This window comes from Anolis carolinensis, chromosome 2 (genome assembly GCF_035594765.1).
Source record: "Anolis carolinensis isolate JA03-04 chromosome 2, rAnoCar3.1.pri, whole genome shotgun sequence".
Lineage (NCBI taxonomy): Eukaryota > Metazoa > Chordata > Lepidosauria > Squamata > Dactyloidae > Anolis > Anolis carolinensis.
This window is the reverse complement of record NC_085842.1, coordinates 101274895-101292684: the sequence shown is the minus strand read 5'-3', so window position 1 is coordinate 101292684 and position 17790 is coordinate 101274895. Positions and strand designations below refer to the sequence as shown.

Here is a 17790-nt window from a genome sequence, read left to right as displayed (position 1 = left end):
TGGATTATCTTGAGTCCACACTGCCATATAATCCAGTTCAATGTCGATTTTATACAGTTGTGTAGAAGGGGCCTCATATAATCCAGTTCAAAGCAAATAATATAAGATTATAAATGTAATATATTAAAATTACTGTGGTATAATAAAACAGAACAATATAATCTCTAAAATCAGGACAGCAAATAAAGAACAACACTCTGAAAACAGAGGAATTCCAGACACGAAACAATCAGGGCCAGCTAACACCTCCCAACAAAAGATTCCCCCAGGGAGGAAGCAGCCAGGCTTTGAAGCTGAAAGGCTATTACATGCTAATCATTCTGGATAATTGCAGCATTCATACTTGCCTCCAACAGACAAAAAAAAAGGAACAAACAGAAATATTGTATATTCACAAGCTTATGGAAATAACATATACTAACTACCACCAATTCCTCAATACCTTATTTCCCATACCAGCTAGTAATTTATAAATTTGGCCACCAACATGGACATCATAGGAAAACTGGAGGATAGTGAAAGAAAAAGTCATCCTTGGATGTACAGTAGAGTCTCGCTTATCCAACGTAAACGGGCCGGCAGAACGTTGGATAAGCGAATATGTTGGATAATAAGGAGAGATTAAGGAAAAGCCTATTAAACATCAATTTAGGTTATGATTTCACAGATTAAGAACCAAAACATCATGTTATACAAGAAATTTGACAGAAAAAGTAGTTCAATACACAGTAATGCTATGTAGTAATTACTGTATTTATGAATTTAGCACCAAAATATCACGATGTATTGAAAACATTGACTACAAAAATGTGTTGGATAATCCAGAACATTGGATAAGCAAGTGTTGGATAAGTGAGACTACTGTATTTGGGAAGAAGCCTTCAAATGGTTCAAAACATTTTTGCTTTCTTATGCAAGGTTTACTTGACCTGGTTATACAGAAACATATTTTCTTCATCGGTTGAGGTATACCTGCACTGTGTACCACCAAAACTATTTTAGTGAATAAAAATAAAATAATATGTTTATTTTTCCCTAGCCTCTTCCTCTGTATATTCTTCTGTAGGCAAGGCAGCCAAGTAGCCAGTGAATTAAATGGAAGTTTGTTTTCTTTTGAATTTCCAGAAGGAATGAGATAAACTGACGTGATTTAAGTAGCTTCTCTGCTCCTCAAAATTAGTCTTTAACATGTGGCTGCTTATTTTTATAGCTCTCTCAGTGCTGATCTTTCCATATAATTTATGTTTTAGGAGTCCTTTTGCTTATTGACTGAGCTAATCTTTATAGCCTTGCCTAACCAGATTAGCTTCTCTATATCTACAAAAGGCAAAAGGTAAAACAGGGACAGATGCAGCTATTTTAGAATATTTTGCCCTATCCCCAGCAATATTCCCAGACACCAATAAATTCCAAGAGAAAATTCCTTATGGCTTCCCACATCTGTTAAAATCTGCTTTTCTATAGACAGGGGAATGACATTAACATCTTAAAGTTCTTCCTGTAGGAACACTTACATGGAGTTCAAATTTTCTTCAAAAGCTTCAACGCTAAGAGTATCTGACATAAAATGTGTTATCTGTAACATCATGTGTAGCTTCTAAAAACTGCATCATAACGTAGTGCCTGTGCATAGACACAGATATGGACGTATAGGGGAGACACTGTCTGAATTAGAGCCACATTTGGGAGGAGAGGCTCAACCATTCCTACTCTTATTATGAGCCTAACACAAGCCATTTTCATAGAATCATAGACCACAAGTGCCATGCAGTCCAACCTCATTATGCCATGCAGAAATACACATTCAAAGCACTCGTGAAAGAAGGCCATCCAACCTCTGTTTCAAAAATTCCAGAGGTAGAGACTCCACTATACTCCGGGGCAGCAATTAATGCCGATGTTCCCATTGCGGGAAGCTCCCACTGCCTTGTCACCAATTGGTGGGGTTTTCTGTGCGGGTGAGGCAAAATAACAGCAGGATGCACAGGGCTTACTATTAAAATTGTAAAAAAAGAAATATTTCACACTATACTACAAGCATAATATATAACATCACACGCAGAGGGCCTTTATTTATTAGAATTATATACAAAGCACACAAAGTTTAACATAACAGCTAAATTTAAAATCATAGCTCGACACTAAAAGTACTTGTACATACCAAAATGTTGTTAAGCAGAGACCACCAACAGCATGATCCTCTCTATGACTTCACAAACTAAATGTGGCTGCCTTTCATCACCTGCAAAAGATTATCCTTCTAGCCAGGACCAATTCTGAACTTCCAAATCCTAAGAATGTCAGGGGATAGGTTAAGCATGGAGAATGAAGCAGCCAAGATGGAGCAAAAACCTAGTAAGAACTAGTTTCAAACCCCTAGACCAGGGGTCCCCAAACTTTTTAAACAGGGGGCCAGTTCATGGTCCTTCGGACCGTTGTAGGGCCGGACTATAGTTGGGCACCGAGCAATAATAATAATAACAATAACAACAACAACAATAAAAAAGGGTTGGAAGAGACCCTTTGAGCCATTGAGTCCAATCCCCTTCTGCCTTTGTGCACCAAAAGCACAAGCAAAGCACCCCTGACAGATGGCCACCCAGCCACAATGTTAATAATAATAATAGTAATAGTAATAATAATAATAATAATAATAATAATAATAATAATAATAAAGAGGGTTGGAAGAGACCCCTTGGGCCATTTAGTCCAATCCCCTTCTGCCTTTGTGCACCAAAGCACAAGCAAAGCACCCCTGACAGATTACCACCCAGCCTCAATGTTAATAATAATAATAATAATAATAATAATAATAATAATAATAATAACGATCTGCCAACTGCAAAAGGCCACCCTACTGGGATCTGCACGCATCATCCGAAAATACATCACACAGTCCTAGACACTTGGGAAGTGTTCGACTTGTGATTTTGTGATACGAAATCCAGCATATCTATCTTCTTTGCTGTGACATAATAAAATAATAATAATAATAATAATAATAATAATAATAATAATAATAATAATAATAATAATAATAATAATAATAAAGGTTGGAAGAGAAGAAGAGACACCTTGGGTCATTTAGCCCAACCCTCTTTTGCCCTTCTGCCGTGGGGGCCGGATAAATGGCTTCGATGGGCCGCATCCGGCCCCCGGGCCTTAGTTTGGGGACCCCTGCCCTAGACTAATCTTGCATGTCCTTAGGCAATTGATGAACTGCAGACAAAGCATAACAAATTTTCAGTACAACAGACTGTTTATACCAGCTGCTACCAGTACCCTTTTGTTATCCTCTCTCTAGGTGTATAAGAGGGCACCAGAAAAATTGACTGCAAATAGCTACCTATTTTCTTAGTTCAGTTTATTTTCTTAGTTCAGTTTGTTCAGTCCATAAAGTAGCTCAAAGTGGTGAGAAAAGGAATAGTACCATATTTTCTCAAATCTAGTGTGCCATTGAATGTAATGCACACCTCAATTTTCAAAACCATGAAACCAAAAAACGTATTTGCTGACAAAGGTAATGAGCAGCTGCAAAAAATGCGCCCTGAAATTTGTCCAAAAAGATGTGCATTACAGTTTCTGCCTGCTTAGAGTTACTTCTTTAAAAACCAAACTGTTAGGACATCAAATCTTCCAGCAATTTGAAAGTAACTCTTCTCTCCAGGAGTGTCTCCTATTTATCCTTCTTCAGCATCCTTGGATGAATCTATGCTGTAGAATGAATCCAGCTTGGCACAACTTTAATTGCCCTGGCTCAATGCTATGGAATCCTGGGAGTTGTAGTTCTACAAGCTCTTTAGTATTCTCTGTCAAAGAGGGCAAGTGACTCCTCAAACCACAAATCCCAGGATTCCATTCACTGAATAATGGTATTCTCAGTGTTATCAGACAGCATGCGTGCTTACAGTGTAAGTGCATCCAAGGTGATTCCAAGTCCTTGGGTGAATCTGCACTGGAATTAATGCAGTCTAACACTACTTTCACTTATATGGTTCAATACTATGGAATCATGGGAGCAGTAGTTTAAAAGGTTTTTAGCTTTCTCTGCCAAAGAATGCTGGTGCCTCAACAAACTACAACTCACAGGATTGCATAGTACTGAACCATGGAAATTAAAAGTGGTGCCAAACTGAATTAATTCTGCAGTGTAGCTGCACCTTAGGAGTGCTGTGTTAGGCCCTAGAGCTGCCTTCCCACGATGGCAACACATTCTCCATGTGATGGGGGAAATCATTGTGAGAGGGAGCTGCACATGGGGCAACAGATTTGCCCGCTTCTCCCTCTCCCCTCGCTGGAAGCCAGATGAAATAGGACGCTGTGCCTGGCCTTTATGATTAGGTAGCTTAGTTGTTTTGAAAGCTCAGAAGTGGCTCTGCCTCAGTGAGAGAAGAGAGTAGTCAGAATTTTTTTTATGTTCTCTAGGGATGGAATAAGCCTTTTGCCACTTTTGATTAATGTACAGTACTCACATTGACCTGTGAATAAGTCAGCCCAGGTTTTTGGGGATTAATATTTTTACAAAATTTTCTAGATATATGTATGAGGTATGCAGATAAGTATTCCTTCCCCCTCCTCCCCGTTCCCAGTCTGGTGTGCATCACTTTATTCATCACTGGTACTGTAGGCTGAAAAGTGCTGTTTTATGAGTTGAGGGGATTATTGATAATGTAATAGCACTCCTTTCCACAGATACTAGTGAATAGGCATTTCTGAATGCAATAGTAGTCCTTGCTTTGCATTAAACATTCTTGGGGATAAGCATTTTCTCTGTTCTTGCGGCCCTCTTTCCTGTCCTATAATTCACTGGGAAGTGGAGATTAGAGGGACCTGGCAGAGGGAAAAAACTTATTTCCTACCTATCATTTTATAATGCGGACTTCATTTCAGAAAGCTCAGTTTACTGTGCACAAGAAGAAAGGAAGGATGGCTGATGGGTAGTGACACACTATAAAACAGTGGGAGCAAGTGCTGTTTTTCTGTAATAGGATTTGTAGATCCCCTAAATAAATGTCTAATTAATGTACAGCTGCAGTTTTGATTAATCTTTGGACAAGGATATCTGTAAATTAAGGCACAGATTCAAAGCAACTGAAAACATCTGTTTTACATTTTATTCAGTGCTGAAAGGTATGACACTAGGGCCTGGAGAATTGGAAGAAATGCCTGCATTTTTTGTTTCTTTCACAAGTATTGCACAGGTCCTCATGAGAAATTTCCTTGTGGAATACTGCACCTGAAGAATAATTGGCAAGGCATTCTTTAGAAAATAATGTGAACTACTGCTACTTTTATCATTAAATACATTTATTATTTTTTATTTACAGTATTTATACTCCAGCCTTCTCACCCCGAAGGGGACTCAGGGAGGATCACAATGCACATATACATGGCAAACATTCAATGCCATATGACATACAGACAGAGACAAAGATGGAGACACAGAGGCAATTTAACATTTTCTAGCTTCCAGCCTTATGAGAGTAACTATGCTCGATTCCGGCCACAGGGGGAGCTGCTGCTGCATCATCCACTGTGACACCGAGTTCTTGATGGATTACTTCCTCATTTCTTTCTGCATGCTGCTGGACAATTTTTATGGTGTTGTAAAGTATTTAAATTAGCCTCCCCACATAAGCGGTACCTAAATTACCTACATGATAGATGCAACTATCTGTTGGGTTGCTTAGGTCAACAAAAAGCTGGGCTATTTTTAATGGTCAGGCACTCAATCTGATGCAGGCTGGCTTCGAACTCATGACTTCTCGGTCAGTAGTGATTTATTGCAGCTGGCTACTAACCAGCTGTGCCACAGCCCGGCCCTTTCAATGTACAAGAAACAATGCAACCCACTTTCAATTACCATAAGTATGCATTGCCTCATTTTTTTTTTGTCAATGAGTGCAGGGGAAGATGTTTCAATTGGCTAACACAGATCAAGAATTTTGGAGTCCTATAGTGGAGCAAGATTGTTTAAGCACCCACCTACCATGTACTTTGAATGTGAAGCTGAAAGAAAAATTGATCGAAGAGGAAAATGCATGAGTTTACAGAGAAAAAACCTGAAAGATTACCTAGTTGCCAGCACATTGACAGCCCAGTCCCTTCATTAAATACCAAAAGAAAAGGAAGAAAAATGAATTACAAAATAGACAGAAGACTTATCATCTTTGAACAAAAAAGCACACCAAAATATAAAACCCTTTAAATTGCTTATTCAACTTTAAATATTTTTAAACCCATGAAACCTACGCGTTTGAAGTGGAAATGGTTCCCTGAAAATAGCTTGTACCAGAACATTGTGCCTGGGCCCCACTTGAAGATCTATTTTTTTAGCTAGCTGCACTTAAGTGAGATAGCAAAGCTATTTTAATTTTTTTTTTGAGTTGCATGAACAGCACTGATAATAAGACTACTTGGTTGCCAATATTAATTTCAGGAAGTGTGTCTTTCTGCCTTCATGTTTGAGGATATAGGACAGGAGCTAGCAAAGGGGAGGAGAGATTCCCTCTGACAGTATAATGCCCTGCCCATTTCTTGAGAAGGAAACAAATGTAAATAGTGAGTTAAAATTGCTGCTCATTATCCTGATCTCTACATTCTTCATATGGTTTCCCATTATAAACATAATTGTTTGCAGCACATTGTTCTCAAATGTATGCCATGTTTTTATATTTACACTGAAAGGAATTTTACATCTCCTTCCTCTGTATTTTTAAGAACATAAGTTTATGTGCTTAAATTTCACATTTCTTTTCCATTTATTTATTTAGCATGGTTTGCAAGCTGGATATTGCTTGTTTTTCTGATAACACATCATAGTAGGAATGACTAGCCACAGCACAGCATGTAAGAAGGGAAAGAATGAGACATACCAGCTTCCTGGGTTTTTTTGGCTGGAGGGGGGTGCATTTTTGTCTAGTCTCACAACCTTTGAATCTTTTGTCTTTTTCTTGGTGGTTAAAATTTTTATCTAGTGTTTAAAGGACACCATTGTGTAAGCTATATCACAGATAGTGGAAGATCTACACTTCAGTACAGAGGATAAAAACATGTACAATGTTCCCTCGCTACTTCGCGGTTCACTTTTTGCTTCCTCACTGTTTTGAGGGTTTTCAATTCATATTAATGTACGCACTTATTGTGGTATTTTTTTCTGTTTCGTGGCTTTTTGCGGTATGCAAAGGGTTTTGGAAGGGAGGAAAGGAGATATAAAGGGAGGGGGAGGGTAGGGAAGAGTTGGAAATAAAAAAGGGTTATTTAGCTTCCATTCCTCTATTCTGCCGGTGTACTGTATATTGTAACTGCTAAAATAAAGTACAGACTGCATTGTAGTAAGTGATCTGTTGTTTGCTCTCCTCCACACATAGAATAAATATAATGTCCCTACTTCGTGGATTTTCACTAATTGCAGGTGGTCCTGGAACGTAACCCCCGTGATAAGCGAGGGAACACTGTATTATCATATTAGGAGTAACCCCAACCTGAGCACTGGACCTAGATTCTAAAATGACCAAGCTGCACCAGCTGCTTACATGTGCGCCCCTATTAAACAAGTGTTTATATGGCTCACAGAAAGCAATGCTTTCTGACAGGCAATGATTGGATTTAGCTGCTGGTCAAGGTGAGTAAAGAGCAGGAGTAGGAGAAGGGGTATGACTTACAAAGAGAGAAGATGGGGTCTGGAAGGGGGCAAAGGATAAATGATCCAAGCCTTACACTATACACATGGTTCTGTCATTTTGTCTTTTTACACCCTTACAGACTGTTTAGATTTCAAAACTATAGCACAACCTGTCATCCTTAGGTAATTTTTTGGAGTAGGCAATCAGAATTTTGCCCCCTCTTGAATTTTGGCACCCTCCAAACTGGGGGGGGGGGGGCTGAGCAGCAGGGAGGGGAGGGGAGGGGTCTGCAAAGCTCAGAGAAATGCCTTCCTGGTGAGAAGGAACCCGTTCCTCGGCGCTTTGCAGACCAGAGAAACGGGCACCGCTTCTCTGCTCTGCAGAGCACCAAGGAACACCTTCCTGGTGTAGCCAGGATTTGCCTGAAGGCGCCCCCAACACGATGGCACCACAGGCAAATGCCTAGTTTGTCTGCTGGGTGAACCGCCCCTGCCAACTTGTAGCTTCAGAAGAGATTGCACCTGAAGATTTATAAGAATACAAATCTAATGAACATCAAAGCAGGCTGGTAGTTCTATTGGCTGGAAAATGGAAACCATTCCCCTTTAACTAAATCTGCATACTGAAAAGAATGTAAATATTCGAACAATTTTAAACATGTATGACATATACACACCGTAGGGGCAATGCTCACTGCACTCCATGCTAAGTGTTTACTCAAATTACAGGTGTCCTACTTTTCAACAATCTGTTTTTCATTCATCCATTTTTTCAACCAATTTAAATTATAATCAGAACCCATACATGCAGCCTATCAGCCTAGTTCCATGTTTCCTTGACTTCCTTCCTACACACTTCTAAGATCATATACAGAAGTTTGCTTTTTGGCATTTTTCATTAACCAAAATACTGCCAAAATGTGTTTCATTGGTTTCTAGTCTTCAATAGGGCTCTGGTTCTTAACCTGTTGAATAAATGGGAAATGCCTGTATTGGGATATCTGTACACTTGGCTTGACACATTACCTGCTCATCACTTCTCAATTATGGGATTCATACATCAGAGGTGAGGTATAGTGTGCCTCTCCAGATAATGTTGAACTACAACATAGCTAGCATAACCAATGGTGAGAGATTATAATTGTTGCGGTGGCACAGCACAGCTTGGAAAAGGTAATTTTGGGACTACAACTTCCTGAAATTCCCTGAGCTAGCATGTCCACACTGGGAGTTGTCATCCTGAAAAGCAACGTTTTAAATCCTTGCTCCTTGAGGTCATTCCAGTCTTAATAAGGAGAAATGCTTATGAAAAAGAATGGAAGATGTGCCCCATCTCCACTAAAGGTGACATGAACGTAAAATGTAGCTTTAAGAACTTTACTAAACAATTTTAAAAAACTATTTTTTGTTTACTGGAAAAGCTGATCTAGACATTTACAAGCTCAATGATATTTTTGATGGTAAATGCCATGTATTAGCAAAGGAAAATATATAGTTGAATATTGCTTCTAGGGTGCGGTATACCCTGAAATTATAAGTCCTTTTTCAAATTTATGATTAGTTCCTTCTTGCTGGTGCCATCCTAACTTGCAATATTGGCTGGCATAAAATCTACCACCTGTAAGAGCCAGGCCTAAAGAACTTGTATTTAAAAAACTGTTAATACTTGACATGTTCTCATTGCAGACGGAGCTTTTCATTTAGTGAGAAAAGTGGCACACTGTGTATCAATGAATCACGGTCAATAAAGGAAGAGAGGAGGATTCTTGGGGGAATAAAGAAGGGAGTGGGGATGTTTGCATGTGTTTGAGGGAAAGGTTCAGCAGCTTCACCCCTAACCTTCACCTCTTTGAGGGTCCATGACTTTCCTGTTCAAAACAAAAATAGACTCAAGATCCCAAAGGATCAAAAGACAAGGGCGGAATAAGGTATGATTCATGGTTGCCTTGTTCCTCTTCATTTAATGACTGACAAAGTAAAATAAATTAAAACCAACTGACTAGAACAAGCCATCTCACCCCTCTGAATCATGGATGAACTTGAAAATTCAAAAGCTTATGACAACATTAGCAGGAAAGCCTGCTTCTGCATGCAAACAATCCTCACTGTGTAAATGGCCTATTAATTTATGAGAGCCAGATGTTTTTGTATACTATAGCTGTTTACCTTTCTGCTAGGCTCTTTGATGGACTGATAGATGTCACCATGTTATAGCAGCAGGGAAGCAGGAGAATCAGTACCTCAAAAATTTTAAAAATCAGCACATTTAACATTTTTACATTCAGAAACACTTTCTTCTTTGTATGGAAATTACAAGATTGGGAGAGCATATATAATAAAAACAAATATATGCTCCTTTGATTAATTCCACTACTGTGACAATGGTTTTGAGCAAATCACCGCAGGAGAAACAGTTTTCCTCCAGTTGTATACTTTCAAGGTTGAAACCCCACTAAGTAAACCTTCAAGCTTTAAAGAATTGTATTTATTTAGAAATCAGAAGATACGAACATTGTCCAAAATATTCAACTAAAAACAACTGTCCAAAAGCATAAGAGTAGTTCGGCTAGATCAGAATGTTAGTCCATGAACTATAGTTCATCACATTGTCTTCCATTTGGGCCAGTCAGGCCTATTGGAAATATGGTAAAAGACAGCACGAAAGCCTTGTTGTTTGTCCTCCTTCAATCTCCTCTAAATATGAGCGTTCCATTCAATGATGCCTAATAGATGGCAATAATAATACTCCCCTTTATTCATTTTAAGTTAGTTGTATGGCTGTGCCCAATCAGATGTTAGTACTGATGGTGAGGCGGGAGGTTAAAGAACCCCAGGAAATGCTATATATGGGCAGAGATGGCGACAGCTAGCGAACCGGGTGCATAAGCTCACAGAAACACGTGATTTCTGGGAAATCACGTGTTTCTGAAGAAATGAAAGCTAAGAATAGGCACACTTTGCGTGCACACGCAGGCGCCCTGAGTGATTGTGAACACGCCGCTGGTCGGCGCTGATTGGATGCAATTCGAGCCGCGTCACAACTCTAAGCCAATGAATTTGCTTGTGGGCGGGCATAACCCGAACCCTGTAATTTGTATAAATATTTACTTAGCCCACCGCTGGGGGTTCTCCCTTGGAAAGCACCGTGTTGTGCGAGGGGGAACCCCAGCGGCCGCTTGCCAATAAACTGTTTTTCTTGGAAAGACTCCAGTTGTCCGTCTTCAATTCCTCCCAACGCGCTCGCATGGACCGTAGCACAAAGGTTCCGCTACATTTTCTGGTGACCCCAATGTGATTTCCTGTAAGACGGGCCGGGGAGGTGGAGGCGGATCCCGTTGACGGGACAGCCCCGACTCGGCGGCGGGGGCCGGAGACAACTACCATGAGACGAGGAAGGGGCCCCTGATCATCCTAAGACCGGCTGCGGTGTTTGTCTCTACAGCCAATGCCGACCGACAGAGGGAGCTGCAACGACAGCGAGGTTCCATAGAAACCAGCCGGGAGGAAAGGATCCAGGGAAAAGTCCAGGGGCGAAGGTTGGTCCGACGTCTACAGAAATCTGGCAAGTATAGTGGTTGCATGAGACATTAAGGGAACACCGGCGCCGGGAGGGACACAAAAAAGTTCCCAGGGAGGTAGAAAGGGGCTCTGTCTTGTGTTTCCTGACGCATACCGTTGAGTGTCCGGGTGCCCAGGCCAAGGCAGTCCCCTCTATTAGGCAGGATGGGAGGGAAAAACTCAAAGAGTTCCACTCCCTTACAATGCATCTTAGATAATTTTGGCTCTTTTGCCACCCGAGCCGTAGCAGGCAATCCAAGGGACCTGAGAGATTATAGACTGAGGAATTTGTGTCAGGGAGAATGGCCAGAGTTTGGGTTAGGTTGGCGAGGAGAAGGGACGTGGGATCTGAAACTGATCCGAACAGTGGAAGAATATTGTGCTGTGAATCATCCGAACCAGTGGGTCTATATTGCTACCTGGGAACGGGTAGTTAGAGAAGATCCAGATTGGGTTCGACAGTGCAAAAATGGCAAATGTATGGTGGTGAAGAAGGAAGGGAAAAAGAAGGAAGTTTTCCAATACAACGAGGAGGACTACCCAGATTTACAGTTGAGTGTACAGGCCAGACAACAGGAATTACTGCCGCCACCCTTGCCACCGCCCCCACCCCAGGGAACAGTCCCCGGTGCACCTACACTAGAAACGGGACCCCCACCCTACTCTCCAGAGTCAACCGAAGCGGCCAGGAAACACTATCCTAGCCTAGAAAAATATCAGGAGGAAACAAAGGAAAAGAAGAAGTCACAACGGATGCCCAGTGATGCTTCCCCGGCACAGACCCGGAGACATGGGGCTCCGGTGTGGCCCAGTGATTCACCGGCAGGACCGGCCCTCCAGATGCCCTTGAGGACGGTGCCTGTCATGAATAACAGGAATGAGATAGTCCAAACATACCAGGCAGTGCCTTTCAGTAGTAGTGATCTTTTGAATTGGAAAAATAATACTCCACCTTATAGTGAAGAACCCCAAGCTATGGCTAGGCTATTGGAAGGGATTATGGCAACCCATAATCCCACCTGGCAAGATTGCAGACAATTGTTGAATATGTTGTTCACATCAGAAGAGAGAAGAGCAGTGTTGAATAATGGGGTAGCCATAGCCCAGGTTGGGGCCCCACAAGATGATGATGCAGCCAAGTGGGGAGCACAGAGGTTTCCTGTGGAAATAGATCCCCAATGGGACACCGTGCAACAAGGACATTTGCAGAGACTGAAAGGATTCCAGCGTATATTGGTAGAAGCGGTAAAGAGGGGCCCGCCGCAACCCATCAACATTATAAAAATTCAGGGAGTGGTACAGGAAAAATCCGAGTCACCAACAGCCTTTTTGGAAAGGCTGGAGGCAGCATACAGAAAGTATAGCCCGTATAATTTGGAGGATGAAAACGGTAGGAGGGCGATTCAACAGTCTTTTATCAGTCAGGCGGCTCTTGACATCCGAAGAAAGATTCAAAAGCAACCAGGATTTCTAGGAAAGACTATGAATGAACTGTTGGCACTCGCAGATCAGGTTTATATGGCGAGGGACCAGGTAGAAGAGGAGAAGAAGGACAGGAAGAAGAAGCAGGGATACCAAGCATTAGTTACCATGATGGAACAGACTGCAAGTGGACAGAGAGGAAGAGGAGGATATGCCAGAGGGGGACAAGGAGGAAGAAGAGGGCCCCCTCAGAGGTTAGGTCGAGACCAATGTGCTAAATGTAAGAAGTTTGGACACTGGAAAGGTGAATGCCCAGAAGGAAAAGAAGGAAGTCAGGAAGGACCAAGAGGAAGAGGAAGGCCTGAGAGAGGAAGAAACCCAGGAAGGGGAAGAGGACTTGGAAACTACGTACCTTTTCCTGCGAGAGAGGTGATAGCTGCAGCAGCTGTGATGGAAGAAGAATGGGAAGATATGGATGAAGGAGAGGAATGAGGAAGCCAGGCTCTTGTTTTGTTGGACCCCGGGGAGCCGATGATCACACTTGAAATCGGGGACCAACAATTGGACTTTTTAGTGGACACGGGTGCCGAAAAATCAGTAGTAAATACAAAAATTAGTCCACCAACTCGGGAAACTACGAAAGTAATAGGGGTGTCTGGGAAGACCCAGAAGTGCCCCTTCCTCAAGGAACGCACCTGCAATCTGGCCGGACATCAGGTCAGGCATAAGATGTTATATCTTCCAGACTGCCCAGTCCCTCTGTTGGGAAGGGACATTTTATCAAAATTACAAGCACAACTCCAGTTCATGAAGAATGGACAAATGGAACTATCATTTCCTATGGAAGAGGAATGGAGACTGTTTCAAGTTAGGATTTTTACTGAAGAAATACAGTGGCCATGACATGAGACTCCTTTGGTATGGGCAGAAGATAATCCTCCAGGATTAGCTAAATATGTTCCACCGGTGGTGGTGGAAGTGAAAAGAGGAATGGGACCCATATGTAAGCCACAGTATCCCGTCAGTCGAGAGGCGGTGCAGGGGATCAGAAAGCATCTAGAGCGACTTCTGCAGCATGGGATATTGGTACCATGCAGTTCCCCGTGGAATACGCCCTTGCTCCCAGTCAAGAAACCTGGAGGACAAGGAGAATATCGCCCAGTTCAAGATTTGCGGGCTGTGAATCAAGCCACCGTTCCCCTAACCCCAGTAGTGCCTAATCCATACATCATGATGAGTCTAGTACCAGCATTTGCCAAATGGTTTACTGTATTGGATTTAAAGGATGCATTCTTTTGCATTCGATTGGCCCCTGTATCCCAACCGATCTTTGCTTTCCAATGGGAATCTCAGCAGTCAGGACAAAGGACCCAGTATGTTTGGACACGCCTTCCTCAGGGGTTCCAGAACAGCCCAACCATTTTTGGTCAAGCCCTGGCCAAAGACTTGCAAGATTTTGTAATACCTAAAGAAGAGGGAATTTGGCTTCAATATGTAGATGACCTGCTTCTTGCTTGCCGGACACTAGAGGGCTGTAAAGAGCATACTTTGAGGTTACTCAAGGAATTAGAAGAGAAGGGTTACAAAGTGTCAAGGAAAAAGGCCCAGTTGTGCTGTCCCACGGTGAAATATTTGGGGTTCCATCTGACCGAAGGAAAGAAGATGTTAGGAGCTGAAAGAAAGGAAGTTGTTTGCGCCATTCCCACTCCCAGTACCCGGCGACAGGTGCGGGAATTTTTGGGATCAGCAGGATATTGCAGACAGTGGACCCCCAACTACGCCGTGTTGGCTAAGCCGCTGTACCAGGCCACGAGAGGTGGAAGAGAAGATCCGTTTGAGTGGACAGAAGAATGTCAACAGGCATTTAAGGCATTAAAAGAAGCATTGATGTCATCTCCAGCATTAGGACTGCCCGATTTGGAAAAACCATTCACTCTGTTCGCTGCGGAGCGGGAAGGAACAGCGGTTGGAGTATTGACCCAACCACTAGGTTCATGGCAAAGGCCGGTCGCCTACTTGTCAAAACAATTGGTCAAAGTGGCTCGTGGATTGCCACCTTGCCTGAGGGCTGTGGCAGCATCAGTAGATTTAATCAAAGAAGCGAATAAATTGACCCTAGGACAGCCACTGACAGTTAAGGTGCCCCATAGCGTTAAGGCGCTGTTAGACACTAAGGGACCGCGCTGGCTCACAAGTGAGAGGTTAATGAAATACGAGGGATTGCTGTGTGACAACCCACTGGTGACCCTGGAGACTTGCTCCACTCTGAATCCGGCCACCCTGCTCCCGACTCCAGGAGACACCACAATCCATCAGTGTGCCCAGGTGATGGACGAGGTATTCTCCAGTCGACCGGACTTGAAGGATGTGCCACTGACGAAGGTGGACGACACCCTGTTCACAGATGGAAGCTCCTTTATGGAAAATAGTCAAAGACACTCGGGTTATGCGGTGGTCCGGTGGGGGGGGAGAGACGCTGGAAGCAGGGTCACTGCCCCCGGGGACTTCTGCCCAGAAGGCCGAATTGATTGCCCTGACCCGAGCGTTGGAATTGTCAAGCGGAAAGCGGGTTAACATCTACACAGACTCAAAATATGCCTTCACTACCCTCCACGCACACGGAGCACTGTACAAGGAGCGCGGACTCCTCACGTCTGGAGGAAAGTGCGTGAAACATGCCGGAGAGATTGTGGATCTCCTGGAGGCGGTTTGGAAGCCAAGGCAGGTGGCTGTGATGCATTGTAAAGGGCACCAACGTGGAGACGATCCCGTAGTGCAAGGAAATAGGCAGGCTGATCTGGCAGCCAAAGAGGCAGCTAGGCTGCCCCATATTGAACATCAGGTAATGGCCCTACAGGTAGAATTAACTGAACATAACGTTACATATACACCAGAGGAAGAAGAATGGGCCTTAAAGGAGAAGGGTCAGTGGTCAGGAGAACTCATAGTGATGCCAGATGCCCGTGTCTACGTCCCTAAAGACTTGGCATGACACATAGTCCAACACATGCACCAAAACACACATTTAGGAAAAACGGCACTGGCAAATCTGCTAGGACGACAGTTGTATATCGATGGATTACATAGCCTAACGGCAGCAGCAGCCTGAAGATGCTGGACATGTATCAAAAATAACCCCAGAGAAGGATCCCTCAAGCCACCAGGAGTCCAACATGTGGGTGGGGTACCCTTTGAAGCTTTAGTCACTGACTTTACAGAAATGCCCCCATACAAAGGATACAAATATTTACTGGTGTTTGTGGACACATACACAGGATGGGTAGAGGCGTACCCTACAAAGACTGAGAAGGCTGTGGAGGTTTCAAGAGCTCTGATGAAAGATGTTATTCCCAGATTTGGCATACCCTTGGAAATTGGATCAGATAATGGCCCAGCGTATATCCAACAGGCCGTGCAAGGAATTATGTAGAATTTTGGGCATAAAATGGAAGTTACATTGTGCATATAGACCCCAATCTTCTGGAAAAGTGGAAAGAATGAATAGGACATTAAAGGCTCAGCTTGGGAAACTTTGCCAGGAGACAGGATTGCCGTGGACGGTGGTTTTGCCCATGGCATTATTAGGAATCAGATGTACACCACACAAACGGACAGGACTCTCCCCTTTTGAAAGACTCTATGGACGACCCCCTTTGAACTTGAAGGGAGCCTTAGAGACAGGAGCTGAGTAACACCTCATAGGAGAGAAACAGACATTGGCCCAGGTTCAGGCTTTGGGCAGACAAGTGCAGCAGTTAGAAAAATACACTTCTGAATTGAACCCACCATTCCCTACCACACCTCTACATTGTTTTTCACCAGGTGACGAGGTTTTGGTCAAGGATTGGAAGATTGAGCCATTGGGACCCAAGTGGCGAGGACCCTATGTTGTGCTCCTGTCTACCCCCACTGCAGTGAAGGTGAAGGAGATTAAGCCGTGGATACATTACACCCGTGTAAAACTAGCACCCGAGGAGTGGCGGACGGAGCGAGTTCCTGGTGAGGACCTGAGACTCAGGATCATCCGGCAACTCCCTGAGGGGTCAACAAGGCCATGAAGCTGATCCCTTCGGGTGCAACGGAGCGTCGGTGGTCAAGTATGTCGCAGCATGGCCCAACAAAGGCGCTCTCCGGGAGATGGTGGCTAGACATTTTGAGAGGAAAAAGTGGGAGACAAGTTATGAGGAGGGGAGGAAAGCGTACTGTTTTTGGTATATTATTTGTGCTGAGTTTTATTCTTTCTTTTGAAAAAAGGGCACATGGGAATTGGATAAAAAGACATGCCAATTATATGTTTGAACAACATGGGAAAGAGGCAACATTGATTTACGAACACCCCCTCACCGTAGGAGATTTTTCATTTCTTCCCGATTTGATTGATGAACCACAGATTGTTTTAGAGGGACTAGTAAAGGTCCAGAATGCGTGGCCACCCACTCTATTTTCAAGCATATCCCAGGAGTTAAACTCCACCCGATTCCGGCGTTTCAGATATCATGCCTCCACAAGAGGCCTGTGCTTCTGCCATGGGGGGCCGGAAGTTGATAATTCCATGTGGAAACATTGGGGACCCAGACAGGCATTCTTTTCCCGGTTAGGAAACTACTCCTATTGCCGGGACCGTTTCTATCTACATGGTCTGTATAACAAATCATATGCCTTCCCTAATCTAGCTGATACCGAGTGGACATCTATGTACCCCGAATATCTTCCCCCTGAACCTATTCCCCCCGAGGACATGTTCAAAACTAACAATTCTACTGATGGTGAGGTGGGATACATTTCTTTTCTTAGTTGGGGGACTGGTCAGATAAGACAGCCCGTTAAGACCCAGCCTGATATGCCGCCTTCATGGTTAATCAGAGACCCCAACTTGTGGTTCTTTTTTGATAAGTGGGCAACAAACTATCACCCAGGAGGCTATCAATGTGTTGGAATAGGATACTTAACTTTCCCCGTTAGAGTTTATCATAAAACGAGACTTAGACGTAAGCGAGACATAATCCAAACTGATCCTCTGGGACCAGAATGTATAGATGAAATAATTATTAATAAGGCTTTATCAGGCTCAGAAGCTTCTCGTGTAGGAGGAGGCTTGATCACTGGCTTATTGACCCTGGGTGCCTACCCAGGAATTGTAGCCCAGGCCAATTGTAGAAATGTTCTGGGCCTGACTTGCCATCTTG

General features: G+C 43.2%; 2 protein-coding genes across 2 annotated transcripts in view; one reads left to right on the top strand and one right to left on the bottom strand.

The window, feature by feature from the left end:
* Nucleotides 1-17790, bottom strand: part of LOC134296154 (collagen alpha-1(XXIII) chain-like) — a 335719-nt gene that overhangs the window by 153493 nt on the left and 164436 nt on the right. The window lies entirely within an intron of this gene.
* LOC134297162 (uncharacterized) lies at nt 11936-13096 on the top strand. The gene has a single exon (XM_062974289.1). The coding sequence runs from the start codon at nt 11936-11938 to the stop codon at nt 13094-13096; it is 1161 nt and encodes a 386-aa protein (XP_062830359.1).

Bases quoted from the DNA above. Each gene is read 5' to 3' on its own strand.
- LOC134297162 (XM_062974289.1), top strand. From the start codon at position 11,936: ATGCCCAGTGATGCTTCCCCGGCACAGACCCGGAGACATGGGGCTCCG.